The sequence below is a fragment of the Thalassophryne amazonica genome, chromosome 16, assembly GCF_902500255.1.
Source record: "Thalassophryne amazonica chromosome 16, fThaAma1.1, whole genome shotgun sequence".
NCBI classification, from domain to species: Eukaryota; Metazoa; Chordata; class Actinopteri; order Batrachoidiformes; family Batrachoididae; genus Thalassophryne; species Thalassophryne amazonica.
In genome coordinates this window covers 37,259,664-37,281,253 of record NC_047118.1, presented here as the reverse complement: position 1 = coordinate 37,281,253, position 21,590 = coordinate 37,259,664, and the positions used below count along the sequence as shown (strand labels likewise).

General features: G+C 40.9%; 1 protein-coding gene across 1 annotated transcript in view; it reads right to left on the bottom strand.

Moving 5' to 3' along the window:
* Positions 1-21,590, bottom strand: part of zgc:158403 (tetratricopeptide repeat protein 39A) — a 30,425-nt gene that overhangs the window by 8,038 nt on the left and 797 nt on the right. Inside the window, exons 2-15 of the mRNA XM_034190133.1 lie at positions 16,408-16,512; positions 15,925-16,056; positions 13,531-13,589; positions 13,376-13,443; positions 9,339-9,403; positions 9,097-9,196; positions 8,945-9,010; positions 8,731-8,839; positions 8,585-8,652; positions 6,979-7,038; positions 2,024-2,185; positions 1,845-1,936; positions 1,623-1,743; positions 1,076-1,187 (exon numbers count right to left, since the gene is read on the bottom strand). Coding sequence (XP_034046024.1) covers positions 1,076-1,187; positions 1,623-1,743; positions 1,845-1,936; positions 2,024-2,185; positions 6,979-7,038; positions 8,585-8,652; positions 8,731-8,839; positions 8,945-9,010; positions 9,097-9,196; positions 9,339-9,403; positions 13,376-13,443; positions 13,531-13,589; positions 15,925-16,056; positions 16,408-16,512 — 1,319 coding nt within the window. The remainder of the gene's footprint in view (positions 1-1,075; positions 1,188-1,622; positions 1,744-1,844; positions 1,937-2,023; positions 2,186-6,978; positions 7,039-8,584; positions 8,653-8,730; positions 8,840-8,944; positions 9,011-9,096; positions 9,197-9,338; positions 9,404-13,375; positions 13,444-13,530; positions 13,590-15,924; positions 16,057-16,407; positions 16,513-21,590) is intronic.

Genomic DNA, 21,590 nt, shown 5'->3' with positions numbered 1-21,590 from the left:
TGTTTCCATTTTCCAAAGGTTGTAATGACCAGCATCTTGGATTTCCAAAATTGCTGACCTTCACAGATAGTCAGGTTCTTGCGTAATTTCATTAAAGTTTTTTGAAGTTTTGGTAAACTACACATTTTAGAAAGCTTGTGAAATGAGGAATCCAAAAACAATGGTTTCCATAAAAAAGGTTGTTACGGCGACCATCTTGGATTTCTAATAATGTAAACCTTAACTTCTCACTTTCTGGACTTCTGGTTAACCTAGGATTATGACTGATATGGATAAGAATTTTGGAGGACAGGTATCCAGAGATACTAATTACAAACTATTGAAGCTGATGAAAAGTAACAGTGTGTGCTGCCATTTCCGATTTTTACTGCATGTAACTGACGTCAATGACTTCTGGGACACAAGAACCTGATCCATCTGGGTGTCTTTTACTTATTATTCAGGAACAGATATTTGTAACTAATATTATAAAAAACACAAATGTATTCTTGGATTCCTTCTTGGAATTTCTAAAAGCTATATACCACAAAGTTGAGCCACAGTTAATCACAAGTCAAGAAAGTGAAATGTTAGTTTCCAAAGGGCACCAAATTTAGAAAAAATAAAATAAAATAAAATGTAAACATCAGGGTTTTTTTTGATTACTTATTTCATAAGCTTTTTAAAAATGTATTCTTTACCAATTCTCCAAATGATCTTTAAAGAAATTACACAAGGAACCTGACTGCACGTTGGACGGCTCGGAAGTGGTGGTGCTGACACAGAGTTGGAAGGTGGAGCTGGTAGAGGTAAAGATGCTCTGGTTTGTCTTGAAAGTGATGAGAAGTGAAGACAGAGTGAGAAATGTGAGACTGAGAAGGTTTGGGCATGTGCAGAGCAGGGACAGGGTGTATCCTGAGGATTCAACCATCAGGGAGGAGATGAAGACGAAGGTTTATGGATGTGGTGAGAGAGGACGTGAAAATTGTTGTTGTTACAGAAGATGCAGAGAACAGGAAGACAGATTGCATGCTGTGGTTACCCCTAAGAGGAGCAACTGAAAGAATAATATTTATTTTGGGTGCTGTTGTATTACCAGGTGACTCCTGCAGAGTGCGCTCTGCTTCCTCTAAAGTCTGCATCATGCCTTCAGTCAGCTCTGGCCGTTTGCTGATCATATTGAAACCGTTCCACATGTACATCATTTCCTGTAACAAAATGAAGAGTACTGGTTGTAGTTACAGTAAACAACACTGGGTGACAGTCTGTGTAAGCCATAGAGTTGGATATAGTGAAGCCAGACTGCGCACTCCCTATCCCGCTAACGTAACGCTGCCGTGCCTACATGGGGGCACAGCCGCCATCACCAAAGAGGGCAAAAACTACCCGGATGTGCAATACAGAGTGCATGTTGAGTGAATGCAGAAGTACCAAAGGCAATCACTACAATGGGCTTACACGGACCGTAAATACCGTACCTACCGGTTTTTGGGTTGCTTTTTAATTAAAATAATATTAAGTTACAATAAGATAATTTTTTTTGCCTTCTTTGGTAATGGCAACGCATGCTCCTGGCACACAGCCAGGCCTGAGTCCACCCTTGCTAGATCCAACTCTTTGGTGTAAGCGTATGAACTTTTTACCAACACTGGCACGGGTAGCCTAATTGGGCAGGACGCCTTGTAGCGTCTGGCTTTACGGATGGCAAACTTCTCAGTAGGGGGAGATTTTCCAGCTATCTTCTGCTTCAAGGTGGGCACCTTTCTGAAGGGAAAGAGAAATTATATGAATTTGGAATTAAGAGATAATGTTTGAGATTGCGTTAATACGTTAAATCACAGAATTGGTATGGCATGAGTGCGTACCTAAAAAGTTCTATCTCATCTTCCCCAAAAGGCCTAGCCTCATCCTCAGGTAGCATGCTCAGGCAAGCGGCTTTCATGTACACATACATGGCCTGAAGAGAGAAACATTAAGTTTAAAACCCGTTCTTCAAGAACAGCTTAACTGAAGAAGCACTTCTTTCTGATGTCCGATTGTGTACCTTGGACCAGCGGCTCTCTTGGCTCAGTAAGTCGGCGTAGAAGTAGGCCATCTTCCATGCTCGCTTATAGGTGAAGCACCACATCAGTTCCCAGTAGCACATGTGGTGGAACTGTTTCCACGCTTGCTGGGCTTTACAGCCATCCTCGAAGAGTGCCACTGCCTGGTAGCATAGGGACATTACATAATGCACCAGTACAATAAGGATTTGTATGGTGTACAAGGAGAGCCATAAAGCAGGACTATTGGGAAGCCAGAGGAAACTACATTTATATTAGCCTACTCATTGGTGAGCTAGTTAACAGAGCTCAACAGTGCAGTTCGGTAGTAAAAATTCCATTCATATTACCCACTGGGTTTTAGAGTATTGGCTAAAAACTTAACCATCCAAAATATACTCATGACAATAGTATGTGCTCCTGTACAAGCCACAAGTCTGTATGATATTAACCTTATTTTAATAAAAATGTTTTTGTTCATGATTAGGGATGGGTACTGATAAGATTTTATCAATATCGATACCATTATCGATTCCGCTTATCGATCCGATTCCTTATAGATGCCTCTTATGAATTTTCTGTGTAGTAAAAGTAGGCTTTACAGGTTTTCTATGTTAACAACATTTTATTTAAAGTAAATAAATATGAAACTGGTCACTGGATTCTTAAACTCTGGACATAATAAACTCTACATCGTTGATCCTTGCTCTCTGGACATAAATAGAAATAAACAAAATCTGTAGTTTTTGTCAAAAGCATTTTCTTTCAGACATTATTGGCATGAATGTCTTTCCATACACCTGAGCTGAGCTCTTGCAGCCGGCTGCGCTGCACGTCAAGATGTAATTCATAAAGAATGCAGGCCGTCTCATTTTGGGAGGAAAAAACATTTTAGTCTATTGTAGTTTATTGTCTGTATTACAGCATTTGGAAAGAGGTGTCATTTTATTTAAAGCGGCGATTCGTTTTGAAGTTATTAATAAGCGAAGTGTGCATCTCAGGCTGCGCGGTGCATTATGGGTAGGCTAAATTTTTCAGCTACCAACCCACAAGCTATGGCGGCAGAAAGCAGCGAGGAGTGCTGTGATTTGGATAATTTTAACCGCTGGAAAGTTGATGATTTAAAGCATTTTTGTAAGCTCCGTGGATTGCCTGTTACAACCAGGACTACGTACGGCAGTGGACAGAAATGGAAAGAAGAGCTGGTTGTGCTTGCGTGCGCTGCATCTGTACAGAAACTACCGTTAGTGCCGACGGAGGAAGCACGCGCTGCTGTTGAAAATGACCAGTCCTTGTTGATAGTTGCAGACAAACAAATTTCTGACCCCTTGAAGGCAACTGACGGATGGTTAGACGAAGTCCAGAGACTGAAACTGTGGATATTGCAGAAAATTTGCTAAGCAGGGATGAGAAATTGCTACTCCGCCGGCTTCATAATGACGACAATGATGGTGAGTCTCACATATAACCTCTTTGGTGTCATGTTTGTTTTGATAAGTTGACAGGCATACAATGATATGTGCATGCATGCAGTTTGTTTATAGAACATGTCAATTTTACAATATTACGCGCCGCGTCATTCATGGCGCAACATTACAGTCATATGCCGATGCACGAAAACGGCGGCACGGTTTCAGGATATTGACAAAATTAATGTGTGCAAGAAACTTACAATTTTAGTCCGTCTTTTACGTCCGTCTGGAACTTTCTTTTCTGTGGCGTAATTGTGTAGAATGAACGGAGGTTTACAACCACATTTTTTCTTCTTTCCGTCTCTGTGTGGACTCGGCGGAGCTTTGCAATCGTGCGTTTTCAGCCAACTTTCAAGCCTATAAATTCCGTTCGAGCATTTGAAAACAGCACAATGCGCCCTTGTCATTATTGTATGTGTCACTTAAGGCTTAAAGCCTTTGAAACAATCCCTGTAAAAGCCTTAACTTTTACAGTCCGCTAATGCTACTGTATACGAAATTCAATGGGAGCAGTGTGAGTGTGGTAGCTGGGATTTTTGCCCCCGTTTGACCCACGCATGCACAGATGAGATGCGCACTTTGCTTATTCCAACAGGACTCTGACTCAGCAGAGAGCGGTGCAGAGTTTGGAGCTGTGCCAACGGAATGGAGGACGATTCTCGTTTCTTGACTGCAACAAGACAAGAGTCCCAGTTAGCGACTTTAATCCACACAAAAGTGGCTCACGATTGACATATTTTAATGGCTTTGAGAGGGGTTAAGAAGCGGACCTGCCGCTTCTGAAGAGCAGCGAATCAAAGAACCAACGAGCCAGCGGATCGAAGCACTGCTTCATTGCGCCACGATTAAAAGTTGAGTTGCACTTCAGAAGCGGTTGATTACAGACCCACTGCAGGGTCTGTAATCAACGTAGAGAAATGAATATTTTTCGGACAAACGCCCTCAAAAACAACAGCTGCTCTAAAGGACCGATAAGGGAATCGTTAAGCACAAAGGCTATTGATGTCAGTGGATCGAATCATTTCTTTACGATACCCGAAAAGAACCGGTTCTCGATACGCAACCCTATTCATGATGTCACCAAAGAGAACTGCACTACCCACAATCCAGAACTGAAGCGGTGATGTTGTCTAATTGGTGGATATCGCTGTCATCAGATAATTTAAAATTTTTTTTAAACCCCAGGAACCAGTTGTTTTGCTGCTGGTGCACTCAGTTAATGTGACAAGGGCAATGCTGCTGAAGTGAGCAGTTCAGTGGCTCACGCCACAGAGCAGCCGTCATAGTTGAGAGCTACACTGTATCTACACTAGCAACTATCTTTTTCCTCTGCTGGTTCTACAGAGTCACAGTAGTCGATGAGACCTCCTCCAAAGTGTGATCACAAACATGCGTTTCATTTGTGACCACCATAGTGTGCCACAGTATAGAGGAATCATTTCCAACAACATTACCCATTTGAGTTATTTTTGTTTTAAATGATATGACACTTGAAGAATTCTTGCTTGTAGGACAACTCTGTTGCAATGGTGACGTAGGAAATCTCTGCCCATCAGCGTTCGATGTTCAAGCTAAGGAACCTTAAATTGATTAAATGGACTGCATTTATATAGCGCTTTTCCATCTGCATCAGACGCTCAAAGTGCTTTACAGTGATGCCTCATTCACCCATTCACACAAACACTACACGGATGTCAGGGTGCTGCCATGCAAGGTGCTTGCTACACACAGAGAGCAACTAGGGGATTAAGGACCTTGCCCAAGGGCCCTTAGTGATTTTCTGGTCAGGCTAGGATTTGAACAGAAGATCCTCTGGCCTCATGCCCAACGCTTAACCACTAGACCATCACCTCCCATGGTTCAATACCCGGCTGTTGACACTCAAAAATGTGGATCCAGAGTCTCATGTGAGAGGATCTGTAATCAAGACTAATGGTTACTACTGTTCCTACACTACCAACTAGTTTTTCGATGCTGGCAACTAGAATTCCTATGCTAGCAACTACGCTGCAAATGATCAAAACTGGGAACTTCAAGTTTTTCCACTTCAGACGAGGAAGAAAAACAAAACACACACACACCCCTCCCACCTCTAGGGAAGTCTGACCACAACCTGGTCCACGTACAGCTACAGTACACCCCCCTGGTCCAAAGGCAGCTGGTAACCACTCGCCCCATCAGGAGGTGGTCCCCTGAAATGCAACGTGCCCTGAGAGACTGCTACAACACCACGGTCTGGGATGAGCTGATCAACCCGCACGGTGAGAACATACAGGGGCTGACACACTATCTGACGGATTATTTTAACTTCTGTGCAGACGTGGTCTCCCCAACAAAGGCTGTTCACTGTTACCCTCATAACAAACCATGGGTAATGTGGGAAGTCAAAGCTGTCCTCAACAGGAAGAAGGCCATCTTCAAAAGCAGAGACATGGAAGCAATAAAGGCAGCACAGTGGGAGGTAAAACAGTGCATGAGAGAAGCAAAGGACAGCTACAGGAGAAAGGTAGAGACGAAGCTGAAAGAAAACAACATGGAGGTCTGGGAAAGTGTGAAAACCATCACAGGCCATAACAAAGACCAGAGTTGTAGGGGGAACATCTCATAACAACAACATGAAAAAAGTTTTTTGTTGTAATTGCAAATTAGACATGATTAGACATGATTTGGAAAGACACACACCTGTCTACATGTAAGGTCCCACAGTTGACAGTGCATGTTAGAGAACAAACCAAGCATGGAGTCAAAGGAATTGTCTGTAGACCTCCGAGACAGGATTGTCTCGAGGCACAAATCTGGGGAAGGGTACAAAAACATTTCTGCTGCTTTGAAGGTCCCAATGAGCACAGTATTCTCCATAATCTATAAATAGAAGAAGTTCAGATCCACCAGGACCCTTCCGAGAGCTGGCCGCACGTCTAAACTGAGCAATCGGGGGAGAAGGACCTTAGTCAGGGAGGTGACCAAGAACCTGATGGTCACTCTAGTCAGGATTGAGGGAAAGCTGAATGCAGCAATGTACAGAGACGTCCTGAATGAAAGAAAACCTGCTCCAGAATGCTGTTGACCTCAGACTGGGGCGATGCTTCATCTTTCAGCAGGACAATCACCCTAAAGCCCCTTTTCCACTGCACAGTTGTAGCACTACTCCCACACTAGCCAAGATATCAAAGGAGTGGCTTCAGGATACACTTCACTAAAGTAAAGCCTGTGAATATTTGCCAGATGCACTGTATTTCCAGATGGAAAGTTCTCACGGGCTTCTCAATAGTCTGACTTTCGACACTTCGACTCTGCCAAATCTGAAGTATTTTGTGCATGAATTATTAACAGTGAGCAGAATGAGTGGTTTATGCTTCACTCATCACTGAAGAAACTTATTCAATCATCTCAAGGACATGACGGCACCAAAATCAACAGTACAGGTGGTTAAACACAAATGGCATTTATTTTTTTTTAAACTAATTTATTTTAAAAAGACACACCTCATCAATGTTGCCTTTAATCTCCTCTGTTCTTCCTGCAAAGAAGAGGAATATGGCTCCCTGCACACAACACAGAGAAATACGTTTATGGAATATTTCAGCCTCCAGTGATCCTCAGTGTGACGTCAACAATATCTATTTCCATCCTTCAGCACACAGATGATACACTCTGTCTGATTATGCTTGATGGTGTTTATTGTCAAGCATAATCACCATAGCAACACTGTCATTTCTTATTGGCCCATGTTGCATCAGAGTTTGTTCTCTGGGCCAGGCAGGTGTGTAAGGAAACGCTGGTGTGAAAACAAATGTACAGGAATGTTTGTCAGGTGTGTGTCGGAATGAAAGTTGTGCAATATTTGGTATGATTAAAGAGGAAAACCAAGACAGACAATGTGACCAGATGGTGACAAGAAAAAAAAAAAAAAACACAAAGGACCGTGAAAGAAAAAGTGAACTAACAAAATCCTGATCTAAGACAAAAACAAACACACTGAATACAAGACTGAAAAATGAGAATATCATAAAAAAGCTCAATTTTTTTTGTCAAAATTCATGCAGTAGTTTTGACATAATCTCGCTAACAGTAATCCTTCAAAACCTATATAAAACTAAATTTGATCCAGAATCCAGATCCGGATCCAGATCACCTCCAAAATTTAATGGAGCCTCTCATGACCTAATATCAATCTGTGGTGAAAATTTGGTGTGAATCCATGAAGTAGTTTTGACGTAATCCTTCAAAGCCTATATAAAGTGAAACTTGATTCAGAATCTGGATCCAGATCACCTCTAAAATTTAATGGAGTCTTCCATGGCCTAATATCTATCTGTGGTGAACATTTCGTCAAAATCCGTGCAGTAGTTTTGACGTAATCGTGCTAACAGTAATCCTTCAAAGCCTATAAAGTGAAACTTGGTCCAGAATCCGGATAACCTCCAAAATGTAATGGAGTCTTCCATAGCCTAATATCTGTGGTGAAAATCTGTGTGAATCCATGAAGTAGTTTTGATGTAATCCTTCAAAGCCTATATAAAGTGAAACTTGATTCAGAATCTGGATCCAGATCACCTCTAAAATGTAATGGAGTCTTCCATGGCCTAATATCTATCTGTGGTGAACATTTCGTCAAAATCCGTGCAGTAGTTTTGATGTAATCCTGCTAACAGTAATCCTTCAAAACCTATATAAAGTGAAACTTGGTCCAGAATCCAGATAACCTCCAAAATGTAATGGAGTCTTCCATAGCCTAATATCTGTGGTGAAAATCTGGTGTGAATCCATGAAGTAGTTTTGATGTAATCCTTCAAAGACTATATAAAGTGAAACTTGATTCAGAATCTGGATCACCACCAAAATTTAATGGGTTCTTCCATGGCCTAATATCTCAAATTTGCAAATTTGGTGAGAATCCGTGCAGTAGTTTTGATGTAATCTTGCTAACAGACAGACAGACAAATAAACGCCAATGATTTTATTACATCCTTGGCGGGCATAATTATCAGATCAGATTTGCAGATGGACAGCAGCAAATAAGAGAAGCTTTTCCTTGAAAGCTACAAAGTCTTATATGTTGAAAATTTCAGAAAACACATTGCGACTCACCCGTGGGTAACGCAGCTGGAAAGGTTTTAGCAGCTTTTCAGCTTCAGACACATCTCCTTCACCAGTTCCTAAAGGAAGGAAAAAAATGCACCTGTATATGCATGTAAATTAAATATGCCTTTTCACACTTTGGTGGCGGTACATGCCTAGTATGAAGGTGAGGAAGGTGTAGTAGCAGAGGAGCAGCAGAGCACACAGCATAGAGCGCAGGTTTGTTCCTGCTGCACCGTCATACAGTAAAGACAAGCCGTATTCCTAAACGGGGCCACAAAAAAAAAAAAAAGGATCCATGAGGATATGCACCTTATTCAACATGTGCGCGATAGGTGAACAGCAACGGATTAAATCATTATGTCTCACCTTGTCTCCAGAGAAGCCTGCAAACTCTAAAACTTTAAGAATCCGTGGTGGGAAGAGTGAGAGAGTCTGAAAGAGAAGACGTGTACCGTACTGATGTACACAATTACTTGTTGACTTATTTCTTTTTTGTAAAGCCTGTTTTTGTGATCTACCAGGTTAAATGCTCCGATTCCAAATGATATTCCTCCTTCTAAATGATTGTGACTCGGTCCTTTTAGACAGTTGTGAGACTTTATGAATGAATGTAGTTCTCTGAGGGATTAAAAAGAAAAAACCCCACAGCTGAGTATAATCGCCTTTTTTTTAAAAGCATAATCAAAGTCAACAAATGTGTGGCTTATCTATATAACTGTCAGACTCAATGAATACACACCTTGTATGTCTGAGTACTTACTTGTAGATCAGGTAGCTGTTTCGTACTTTGATCCCTCCTTTAATAAAACTCACCATGTTTTCATCCTGCAAGAAAAATATGAATAAATATGGTGTCAAATAACTGCATATCATCAGTCTACGATTTGAGAAGTGTTTGCGTTTCTTTCACTACTCCTTCAGTGTGATTGGGATCATTTCCATCAGACTTGATATTCACGGTCACTGGGGTCAAAGGTCAAAATTATGACCCCCCCACCCCCGATGTGGTCAATTTGCCAAAGTTCAATCAAGGTAATGTCTGTCTGTTTCTTGGTGTACTCCTCCCAAATTGTTTTAGCAATTTCCAGTCAGTCAATGAAGGGTGGGTTTGTGACCAGAGGATCCTCTGCCAAAAAAAAAAAAAAATCCCCAGACCAGAAAATCACTAAGGGCCCTTGGGCAAAAGGCTCACAGTATGCATTTGTGCACCTTGCATAATGTGTGTGTGTGTGTGTGTGAGTGAAAGAGAAAGACATCATTAAGTCACAGTGAAGCCTCACATTCATCCATTCCAGAAATGGCCTGGCACGGTCAACCAGAGGTCATCATTTAGGTGAAGGTCAGTGGGGCGAAATGTCAGATTGCTGTCATCCTTACAGTGGTCATACCCACAGGTACTATTTTCTCACTTGAGCTCTTGGCAAAATTCTGTTGTACCTGTATTAATAGTAAATGTCCTCTAGGTGGACATATTGCTCCATGTCAAGAACCACGAATACAGGCTGTTGCGGGATCTGATGACAAGCCTGCTGCTTATAGTAGTAGATAATAGAATGTCTAATTAAAATACCATTATTTGAAATTAAATGTTTTTTTTGCTTTGTCCCAATTTTTTTTTTTTTGGGGGGGGGGGGGGGGGTAAACTCCATGCTACAATATATAGATACAATGTGCAATAATGCAATCTTCTGTTGTGCTAATGTGGGTAAAAATAATAATTCATGATTAAACATGCAGTTTTAATCACATGTTTAAGGCATATTAATGTGAGGCTTTTACATTTATATTGTTAAAAAAAAGTGGTGGTAATTTGAGATGTTCTGTATACACTCACTGTCCAGGAAAAAAGACATCTGTTTATTAAAATATGATCAAACCCATTAGTAATACAATAAACAACAACAACGTACTGAAACAAATCATTTGTGGCTGCCAACCATGTGTCAGAGAGAGATTATGATGACTCAGATCCTTGCTGAGGCTGGACTTTGTGGTCTTATTTACACAAGTGATGTGTTAAATATGCCTGTTCATACTGTACAATACGGAGGTGTGGTGGGAACCTACGGAGCCAGTGCACACACAAATACCATCAGCTTCACACTTCTGTCTTCCGCATGTGGAAATTGTTACTACTGCTCACCAACAAGACAACATATTGTACATATAATTAAAGTGTCTCAGCTTAGTGCACGTTCACGAGTTATCACAATGACAAGGATTTGACCAGACCTGCTTTTAAATAGGTCACAAGGGTCATAGCCAGAGCGCTCTTGTGAAAACATCTGATATGAACCAGATACCTGGAAGAGTTAACAGGTTACAGCGATGACAACAGGTGAGACAGACACACACGGACATGAGGGCAGCTAACCATTATTTTCATTTGATTAATTAGTCAATTTTTTTTCCCCCCGTCTGCATATATAGTAATGGTAAGTGCCAGACTGGCAGAACCATTTATGAACATTAATATACATATATGCAATTTATTCTTGCAAGACAGAAGGTATGTAGTGCATAAGTGAATGTGGTGTGTGTGTGTGACCCCATCCGCCCTTCCCGATCAGCCTACAACATCCTACTCAAAGTCAACCGACAGCTTCTATCAGGAAGGGCCGACCACCAAAACAACACAAAGACAGACAAGAACGAGAGACAAGTGGTGAAGACAATAACTGTGACGTGAGACACCGAGGAGACGGGGCCCCAACCATACGACTTACCAGGACAAGCAACCACACATGAACAAACAGTAACAGCAACAGGCTGTTGTCTAATTAGTGAGCATCCATACCCTAATCCAGAACACCGTAGTGTTAATCCTCTTAAGAGCACCCAAAAACCGAATTGTGGTGACGGCCACAAACATGCGACCATCCACACATAGTCGATTATTTTCTTGATTCATTGATGGGTTGTTAGTTCCATAACGTGTGAGAAACCAGTCAAAATGGTCAATCAATATTTTCCAGTGCCCAAGACGATGCCTTCAAATGCCTTGTTTTGTCCACAGCCCAAAGATGGTCAGTTTACTGCCTTTGAGGAATGAAGAAACTAGTCAAATAAACCAGGAAGTATTCACATTTAACAAGCAGAAATCAGAGAATTAAGAAAAAAAAAAATACAAGCCAATAAATCAATTATCAAAACAATCATTGAATTTAACAGATTAGACACTGCAGCTCTAATGGACACATGGAAAACCATTTTAATGTCAACCTTCCAGAGGGGAATATTAAAATGGTCGATTTAACAGTAGTGGTGTAGTTAACAGGATTACTGAAAATCTAATACAGCAGGTTTCACTGAACTGAGTATAAAAGGTGGTACTGATCCCAAATGTTGGGTGATGATCTTGACAAAAAATGTCAGATCCAGGAGGAGATACAGATGTTATATTATATTCAAGTCACATTACACTTTGAAGGAGGTCCTGCTATTGGTACTATTTAGACCTGAAACAGCAATATGGCCATCCTGTGACATATGTCACAGGATGGCCATATTTCAAGTCCTACTTGCTTGGAGTGACACCCCTGCCCTGTCGGTCTTTACAGAGGGGGCGTGGCAAGAAATAGACATATCCATTTAAGATGACAAACATAAAATCAGATAATCTACTAGATTAAAAAAATAATTATGCCTCACCTCAGTGTCTGCAAACTAATATTTTAGACACTTAACATATTTGCATGATGAAAGCATGCATAACATGACCCCTTTAACATGTATACAGCCCTGGGCCCCCATTCAAGAAACTGGGCATAGGAAAGGTTCTAAATTCTGTCATGTGAACAAGATTGTGTGTGTGTGTGTAAGCACATAAAGAAATAAATAAAATTCCTATTTATCAAACATGTACATGCTTGACATAAGCGCATCAAGTAATAAGAGCTGATGATAAGTCCCACATTCTAAAGCACATGCTTGTGCACGTTCACAAACATTTTTCCTTCTGAAACACTCACAATTATCTATATATGGAAACAAAGCATCTGTTTAAAAACAAGGTGTTGCTTGGGTTCCTCACCATAATAACGGCCAAGATAGCGAAGAAAAACTTTTGTGAAATGGAGATCAAGGTACTTGTGTGTGGTCGCAACAGTGAAATGACAAAAGTCAATGCAGCAAAAAGCAACACTAGATAGCGGCAAAGAGTCCACAAATAGTTTTGAGTCAAACCATTCATAACAAACATTCACCAACGGTGTTGCTTCTTAATGTAGACATGGTATATGGACATAATTTTAGCATGAACAAGTTCAACACAAGAACCAGCATAAAACTTTCCAATTAACAGAATAACTGGAAAATTATTTATCGTTAGAGTTGTCTCAGAATCTTTACGCTGCTGTGACACTACCATGTTGCTGCTGTTATTCAGATAAAATCTCTCGGAATGAAATTTAAGCAGCAAAAACATGGGCACACTGTTAATATGAAATTGAAGGAGGGAAACTATTTGATTCATGCCTTGTAGCTGCAGTCAGATATTGAGGTGTTCGTTGGTGAGGTCCAAAGGTGCCGTTTAGTGCACCCAGCTGTCTTTGGTAGGTTTTGACAACAATGAAGCTGCACATCCACTTCTAACTAGATGTAATCCCCAATATACTTATTACAGTACAACAGTTTTACAATTGCATTGTAAAATTGAGACGACACTCAAACTGAGCTAAACCTAAATACTGTAAGATTAAGTTTTTGGTTGGTCAAAATGTCTTTCAGTTTTTGCACTTCACTCTGCAGGACAACTGTTTCTATTTTTCTGGTAAGTGTAGTAGGAGCTATGTGCACCTGCAGAAAGGTGAGAGCAGCTCTTTGGAGTTGACACTCTGCGTAACAAACTTCAGCGTGGAGCTGCACTGCAAAAGCACACAAACACACACAGAAAGTTGGATATATAACCAACATGTGATAAGTTATTAATCTGTCCTGTGCCTGCCTATTACCTTCAGTAATAGATTCTCCATCCGACTTATTGGACAAATTTGTGGATTTGCGTCGAAACCTAAAACAACACTTCAGTTAATATCGAGCAAAAACTCTGTAGAACTTACGTTGGTAAAGGCCCCTTCACACATAGTACGAGTAAGTACAAATCAGGGCGAATCACGGTAGAACAGCTCATATGAGTGAACCACGAAAACATCGAGCTAACGGGCAGGCGTGAACAATCGGCATGCACTACACTGTCGCGTATGAGCATGCATGAAACCGTCACAGCGGGAACACAGTGCGAGCAGCTGGAGTATGTGTAACCACATCACTCAGCTGCTGCATAAAAAAAGAAAAAAAAATGCATGCCACCCACGGGATGGATTCAAATCTGCAATTTACAAAGCTCTGATTGCCAGCCAGAAACTTTACCACTGCGCTACCATCACTGGCCTGTAGAAGGTGGAGAAAAATGCCTGAAATCAAGAAGGAGATGGGTGTACACTGTATAACCCAAATCCTCTTCAACCTATATTCAGTTGAATACACCACAAAGACAAGATATTTAATGTTCAAATTGACAGACTTTTTTGTTTTTGTGCAAATATTTGCTCATTTTGAAATGGATGCCTGCAACACATTTGAAAAAAAGCTGGGACACTGGCAACAAAGGACTGGGAAAATTGATGAATGCTCGAAGAACACCTGTTTGGAACATTCCACAGGTGAACAGGTTAATTGGAAACAGGTGAGTGTCATGAGCAGGTATAAAAGGAGCATCCCCAAAAAGCTCAGCTGTTCACAAGCAAAGATGGGGCGAGGATCACCACTTTGTGAACAACTGCGTGAAAAAAAATAGTCCAACAGTTTAGGAACAATGTTTCTTAATGTTCAATTGCAAGGAATTTAGGGATTCCTACATCTACAGTCAATAAAATAATCAGAAGATTCAGAGAATCTGGAGAACTTTCTACACGTAAGCGGCAAGGCCGAAAACCAACACTGAATACCCGTGACCTTCGATCCCTCAAGCGGCACTACATTAAAAAAGGACATCACTGTGTAAAGGATCTTACTGCGTGGGCTCAGGAACACTTCAGAAAACCATTGTCAGTTAACACAGTTCGTCGCTACATCTACAAGTGCAAGTTAAAACTCTACCATGCAAAGCGAAAGCCATACAACAACAACAACAACATCCAGAAACGTCGCCACCTTCTCTGGGCCCGAGGTCATTTGAAATGGACAGACGCAAAGTGGAAAAGTGTGCTGTGGTCTGATGAGTCCACATTTCAAATTGTTTTTGGAAATCATGAACGCCGTGTCCTCTGGACAAAAGAGGAAAAAGACCATCTAGATTGTTACCAGCGCTGAGTTCAAAAGCCAGAATCTGTGATGGTATGGGCGTGTGTTAGTGCCCATGGCATGGGCAACTTACACATCTGTGATGGCACCATCAATGCCGAAAGGTACATCCAGGTTTTGGAGCAACACATGCTGCCATCCAAGGAACGTCTTTTTCAGGAACGTCCCTGCTTATTTCAGCAAGACAATGCCAAGCCACATTCTGCACGTGTTACAACAGCGTGTCTTCATAGTAAAAGACTGCAGGTACTAGACTGGCCTGCCTGCAGTCCAGACATGTCGCCCATTGAAAATGTGTGGCGCATTATGTGGCGCATTATGAAGCGCAAAATATTGTCTTTGTGGTGTATTCAATTGATGGATTGATGTATTCAATTGAGGATTTGCAAATCTGTTTTTATTTACATTTTATACAACGTCCTAACTTCATTGGAATTGGGGTTGTATGAGGTGTTGGTGGCAGCACAGATTTTTCACAATTGGAATGCAATTCCTACTTCATGCGCTAGTCGACTGAAATCGTGTTATGTGTGATGGGGCCCTAAGATCACCACATGTTTTCCATCATTGATGGAAGCATGTTCCTGAACACCATCTGCTGCACAACAATTCACATAGTACAGTCGGTCATATATTCAGTGGTTGCCATGAAAATGCACCAATATGCCTCTTATTCCAAATGAGTGCACTGGCATTGGAGGAAAAGTCTGCAACAACTTTGAATATAAAATTAAAGCGGTCATTTTAGCAACACAACTGTACTTCTAAATGGTATAAAATGGCACAAATGCATCAGACTCAACATTCAGTGATAATTTAAAAACATTTTTAGCAACATGCATTTGTTAATCTTTCGATGTTGAGGACTTGGTGTTAAAATGTCTTAAAATCATGACAAATATCAGCACTAAAATCCTAAAGACAAAACTTAAAAGGGAATCACAATGTGATATCTGCTGTTGTTCCTTTAAAATTATGAAATTAGCAGTGATTAATAGTTTAGGTGTGCAATCTGCAACAGGTTCACACTGCGACCTCCTGACCTCTGACAGACATCTTGGGCATTCTTCATGGTGTTTCCTGCAAAGGTGATGTCATCATGTTGGAAAGTCATCATGGCCTGCATTTCCAGCACCGTGGCATAGATAAGAGCATGGTACATGCTCTGATTCACTCTACATTGGGAAGAAGGAAGTTGCAAGATCATACAGTAATTAATGCAAACAGTATTAAAAAACCCCCCAGCATATCTTTTCTTCTTTATTCTTCCAATTCATGTGTCATATGTGGTGTTTATTTTGCAGGGCCACCATTCTGTTGACTGTTGAGTCAGTTAGACCTTGGGCGTCAGCTTCAGCAAACACTTCATATCCTGGAGGACTCCAGCCTTTCAGAGCCACAATTTCATCATTGGCTGACAGCAGAATTCACCACATAACTCACTGTGTCACACGAGTGACAAAACACTACAGTGTACCAGAACTTTAAAACCCATTTGAAACCTTGCAGAGTCCAAAACAAGTCACCTTGGCTGCAGCAACTCCAGGCTCTTACTGAAGTGGTTGTTTAGGAAGAGATCCAATGCCTGCATACACTCATCTAGGCTCTCTTGCAGGCTCATCTGTGAGGAGCTGACACAAGCACATTTAGAAACATGAATAAATCTATTGCAAATACACGGTGACTGTTCTCTGCACTCTGGAGGGAGGGGCTAATGTAGATATGTGGTTCAAGGCATACTAACAGACAAGATCTAGTATTCTGTCAGTACAACTAGGTTAGGTCAAGGGTTTATTGCCCCATCTTACTTCCAAACATTGTAATTGTTACATTACCTCTAATCCCTTCACCATCTGCTACAACAGAATCAAATACATATTCATGACAACGGTAGTAGTATGTTGGTGCATTCCATTCGTCAGAATTTCCCAGTTATGTCCCCTGAAGTTGGAATTCCAACTTGCTCCAACATACCCCAAGTTCACAATCCAAGATGGCTGTTCTGAGCATCAACAGGAGTTAAAGCTGTAGTTTTTACTGTTTTTGGCACACAGTACTGTTCTACTAGTCTCGCGACATGTTGCTATGGTATTTTTATGTGTGAAATATTGAGTAATGTGTTGTTTACCAGCTTATGCTGCTAATATTGGTTAACCTGGTAGATGTTGCTAAGAACAATGACTAGCTGTACCACACTAGAAACAGAAGGCCTGCAGGCTTCAAGTGTCCCAACTGAAGAGTTTGCCCTACTGGAGAAAGCAGGCCCTCCTTTCTCAGAAGCCAATTAAGATGTTTTACAACTGTATGTGTTCCTCATTTAGTCTTAAAATGAGTTTTAATTTGCAGTTTGTATCCGTTGAAAGAGACAGGTAGATCTGTTGTCAGGCAATAAAAAAAGCACCAAACCATTATTATACTAATGCTTATAATAGCTTTACTGGGAATTCAATGTGCTCAAGTACTGGTCAAATCTTTTTCTAAAAATGTATTGTCAAAAACACAAATACGTTAAGGATAATAAGCATGTCGAGCAAAATTTACATTAAAATTACTGGTTCTGCAGGGCAGCTTGTAAGCATGGGAGAATTCCATGTGGAATTCTCTACACTGACATGTTGTTACTAATGTCTAACTGGAAAAAAATGATTTTTTATTTTGCTCTCCCAAATATGATCACCATTTCTGGAAGTGCAAGGCACACTTCTGGTGTCTCAGCTACCTGTAGCAACCTTACAAATTACTTTATCTAAAATAAAGTTAGGGTTTATTTTTTGTGAAATCCACAAAAAGTTGGCAAACTTGAACAATACTACAACCCCTGGCAATAATTATGGAATCACCGGCCTCGGAGGATGTTCATTCAGTTGTTTAATTTTGTAGAAAAAAAGCAGATCACAGACATGACACAAAACTAAAGACATTTCAAATGGCAACTTTCTGGCTTTAAGAAATACTATAAGAAATCAAGAAAAAAAATTGTGGCAGTCAGTAATGGTTACTTTTTTAGACCAAGCAGAGGGAAAAAAATATGGACTCACTCAATTCTGAAGAATAAATTATGGAATCATCCTGTAAATTTTCATCCCCAAAACTAACACCTGCATCAAATCAGATCTGCTCGTTAGTCTGCATCTAAAAAGGAGTGATCACACCTTGGAGAGCTGTTGCATCAAGTGGACTGACATGAATCATGGCTCCAACACGAGAGATGTCAATTGAAACAAAGGAGAGGATTATCAAACTCTTAAAAGAGGGTAAATCATCACGCAATGTTGCAAAAGATGTTGGTTGTTCACAGTCAGCTGTGTCTAAACTCTGAACCAAATACAAACAACATGGGAAGGTTGTTAAAGGCAAACATACTGGTAGACCATGGAAGACATCAAAGCGTCAAGACAGAAAACTTAAAGCAATATGTCTCAAAAATCGAAAATGCACAACAAAACAAATGAGGAACGAATGGGAGGAAACTGGAGTCAACGTCTGTGACCGAACTGTAAGAAACCGCCTAAAGGAAATGAAATTTACATACAGAAAAGCTAAACGAAAGCCATCATTAACACCTAAACAGAAAAAAACAAGGTTACAATGGGGTAAGGAAAAGCAATCGTGGACTGTGGATGACTGGATGAAAGTCATATTCAGTGATGAATCTCGAATCTGCATTGGGCAAGGTGATGATGCTGGAACTTTTGTTTGGTGCCGTTCCAATGAGATTTATAAAGATGACTGCCTGAAGAAAACATGTAAATTTCCACAGTCATTGATGATATGGGGCTGCATGTCAGGTAAAGGCACTGGGAAGCTGGCTGTCATTACATCATCAATAAGTGCACAAGTTTACGTTGATATTTTGGACACTTTTCTTATCCCATCAATTGAAAGGATGTTTGGGGATGATGAAATCATTTTTCAAGATGATAACGCATCTTGCCATAGAGCAAAACCTGTGAAAACATTCCTTGCAAAAAGACACATAGGGTCAATGTCATGGCCTGCAAATAGTCCGGATCTTAATCCAATTGAAAATCTTTGGTGGAAGTTGAAGAAAATGGTCCATGACAAGGCTCCAACCTGCAAAGCTGATCTGGCAACAGCAATCAGAGAAAGTTGGAGCCAGATGATGAAGAGTACTGTTTGTCACTCATTAAGTCCATGTCTCAGAGACTGCAAGCTGTTATAAAAGCCAGAGGTGGTGCAACAAAATACTAGTGATGTGTTGGAGCATTCATTTGTTTTTCAGGATTCCATAATTTTTTTCCTCAGAATTGAGTGATTCCATATTTTTTCCCTCTGCTTGGTCTAAAAAAGTAACCGTTACTGACTGCCACAATTTTTTTGACATCTCTCGTGTTGGAGCCATGATTCATGTCAGTCCACTTGATGCAACAGCTCTCCAAGGTGTGATCACTCCTTTTTAGATGCAGACTAACGAGCAGATCTGACTTGATGCAGGTGTTAGTTTTGGGGATGAAAATTTACAGGGTGATTCCATAATTTATTCCTCAGAATCGAGTGAGTCCATATTTTTTTTCCCTCTGCTTGGGCTAAAAAAGTAACCGTTACTGACTGCCACAATTTTTTTTTCTTGATTTCTTATAGTGTTTCTTAAAGCCAGAAAGTTGCCATTTGAAATGACTTTAGTTTTGTGTCATGTCTGTGATCTGCTTTTTTTCTACAAAATTAAACAACTGAATAAACATCCTCCGAGGCCGGTGATTCCATAATTTTTGCCAGGGGTTGTAGTAGCATCCAGATATGGTCCAGGTCATATTCTGGAATATTTCTGATTTGCAAACTGCGTGGAACAATTGTAGTGTACAATTGGCTAACCTGAGTGTACAAATACAGAAATATTGCCATAAGAAACAGCTCCCGCTCACCTGAATGAAGCCAGCACTGGATGCGGATGGAAGCTTCCCCATTACTTTGACTTTAATGTAGAAAATGTGAATAATGTCTGACTCTACTCTGCAGGACCAAACTCACACCAGACCACATCTGCCAACTCTTGGAGATCTGTCGTAACACCACGTATTTCCTGTTTAGGGGGAATTACTACAGGCAGATTCATGGTTGTGCGATGGGGTCTCCGGTATCCCCCACTGTGGCCAATCTGTACATGGAGCGAGTGGAGAAGACAGCCTTGACGTCTTTCACGGGCATCTCTAAGAGTCACTGGTTCAGATATGTTGATGACACATGGGTTAAAATCAAGCAACAGGAAGTTGAGGACTTTACAGAACACATCAACTCGGTGGATGCCAATATCAAGTTCACACGTGAGGATGCCAGAAACAACCATTTAGCCTTCTTGGACTGTGATGTTACGATTGGAGAGAATAGGCAGCTCCAGACAGGGGTTTACAGAAAACCAACTCACACTGACCAATATCTGCTCTTTGGCTCAAACCACCCCCTTGAACACAAGCTCGGGGTGATCAGGACACTTCAACACAGAGCCCTACAGGTGCCCACAACTGCAGAGGGAAGGGCTAAAGAACAACAACTTGTCCGGAAAGCCCTCACAATATGTGGGTACCCACGATGGTCCCTGGACAAAGTGCAGAAGTCCCAGAGAACAAAAGAGACCAGATAGACAGGAGACAGAGACAAGAAGAAGAGGAGTGTCTCTCCCTTATTTAGCAGGAGTAGGGGAAAAACTACAGAGGATCTTCAGACAGCACAAAATCCCAGTTTACTTTAAACCGGTTAACACCTTGAGACAGAAATTAGTTCACCCTAAGGACAGGATCCCTAGTTACAAACAGAGCAATGTAGTGTATTCTATCAGATGTCAGGAAAACTGTAACAAACACTACATAGGTGAGACAAAGCAACCTTTACACAAAAAGCTATACCAGCACCGCAGAGCCGGCGCCAGTGGACCTCAGTCTACAGTTCATCTCCACCTTAAAGACACTAACCACATGTTTGAGGACAAGGAAGTTAAAATATTAGCCAGAGAGAAGAAATGGTTTGAGAGAGGGATCAAGGAGGCATTCTTTGTGAAACGTTTGAAACCCAGCCTTAACCAGGGAGGGGGTCTGAGACACGCTTTATCCCCTGTTTACAATGGGGTACTCAGGTCAAAGCAGTTTCAGTCTTTTGTTCTTGGTAATGAGTCATTCACATCATCAGCAGAGTCGTTAATGGAACCATCAGGAGAGGGACAGCTGCCCTGTCATTAGGAGGGTGCTAATTAGAGCTATTGTTTAGTCACTAGCCTATAGCAGTCTGCCTCTCGGTAGGAGGGGACTGGTTAGGTTTAAAACTCCAGCTTTTGTGACTTCTCGATTATTCTTCTCTACAAGAGTCAAGACAGAAGTCAGACCACCAGAGCAAGAATTTTAGCTGAGGAAGCTTCTGCGATTTGAAGTGAAACGTCCTCGCGTCAAGCAACCCAGTCCAGTCGAAGATTCAACTTCTCTACTATGGAAACCACCTGGACAACTGAGAGCCTACACAGAAACATTAAACTCAAATATCTGCTAAATCTGCAATCTGGATCAGATACGGACCAAATTTTGTCATGCGAGAGCGAGTGCCATTTTCCACCTCAGTTTCAAATATGAAAATGATCGAGGCACGTTTAAGATATAACGTAAAATATACATTAAATGGGGTTTCCAATGTTATATTTAAATGTCAACAAAATCTGTAATCTAGATCAGACTTTGTCAGTCGTTAAAGGATACCATCCTACATA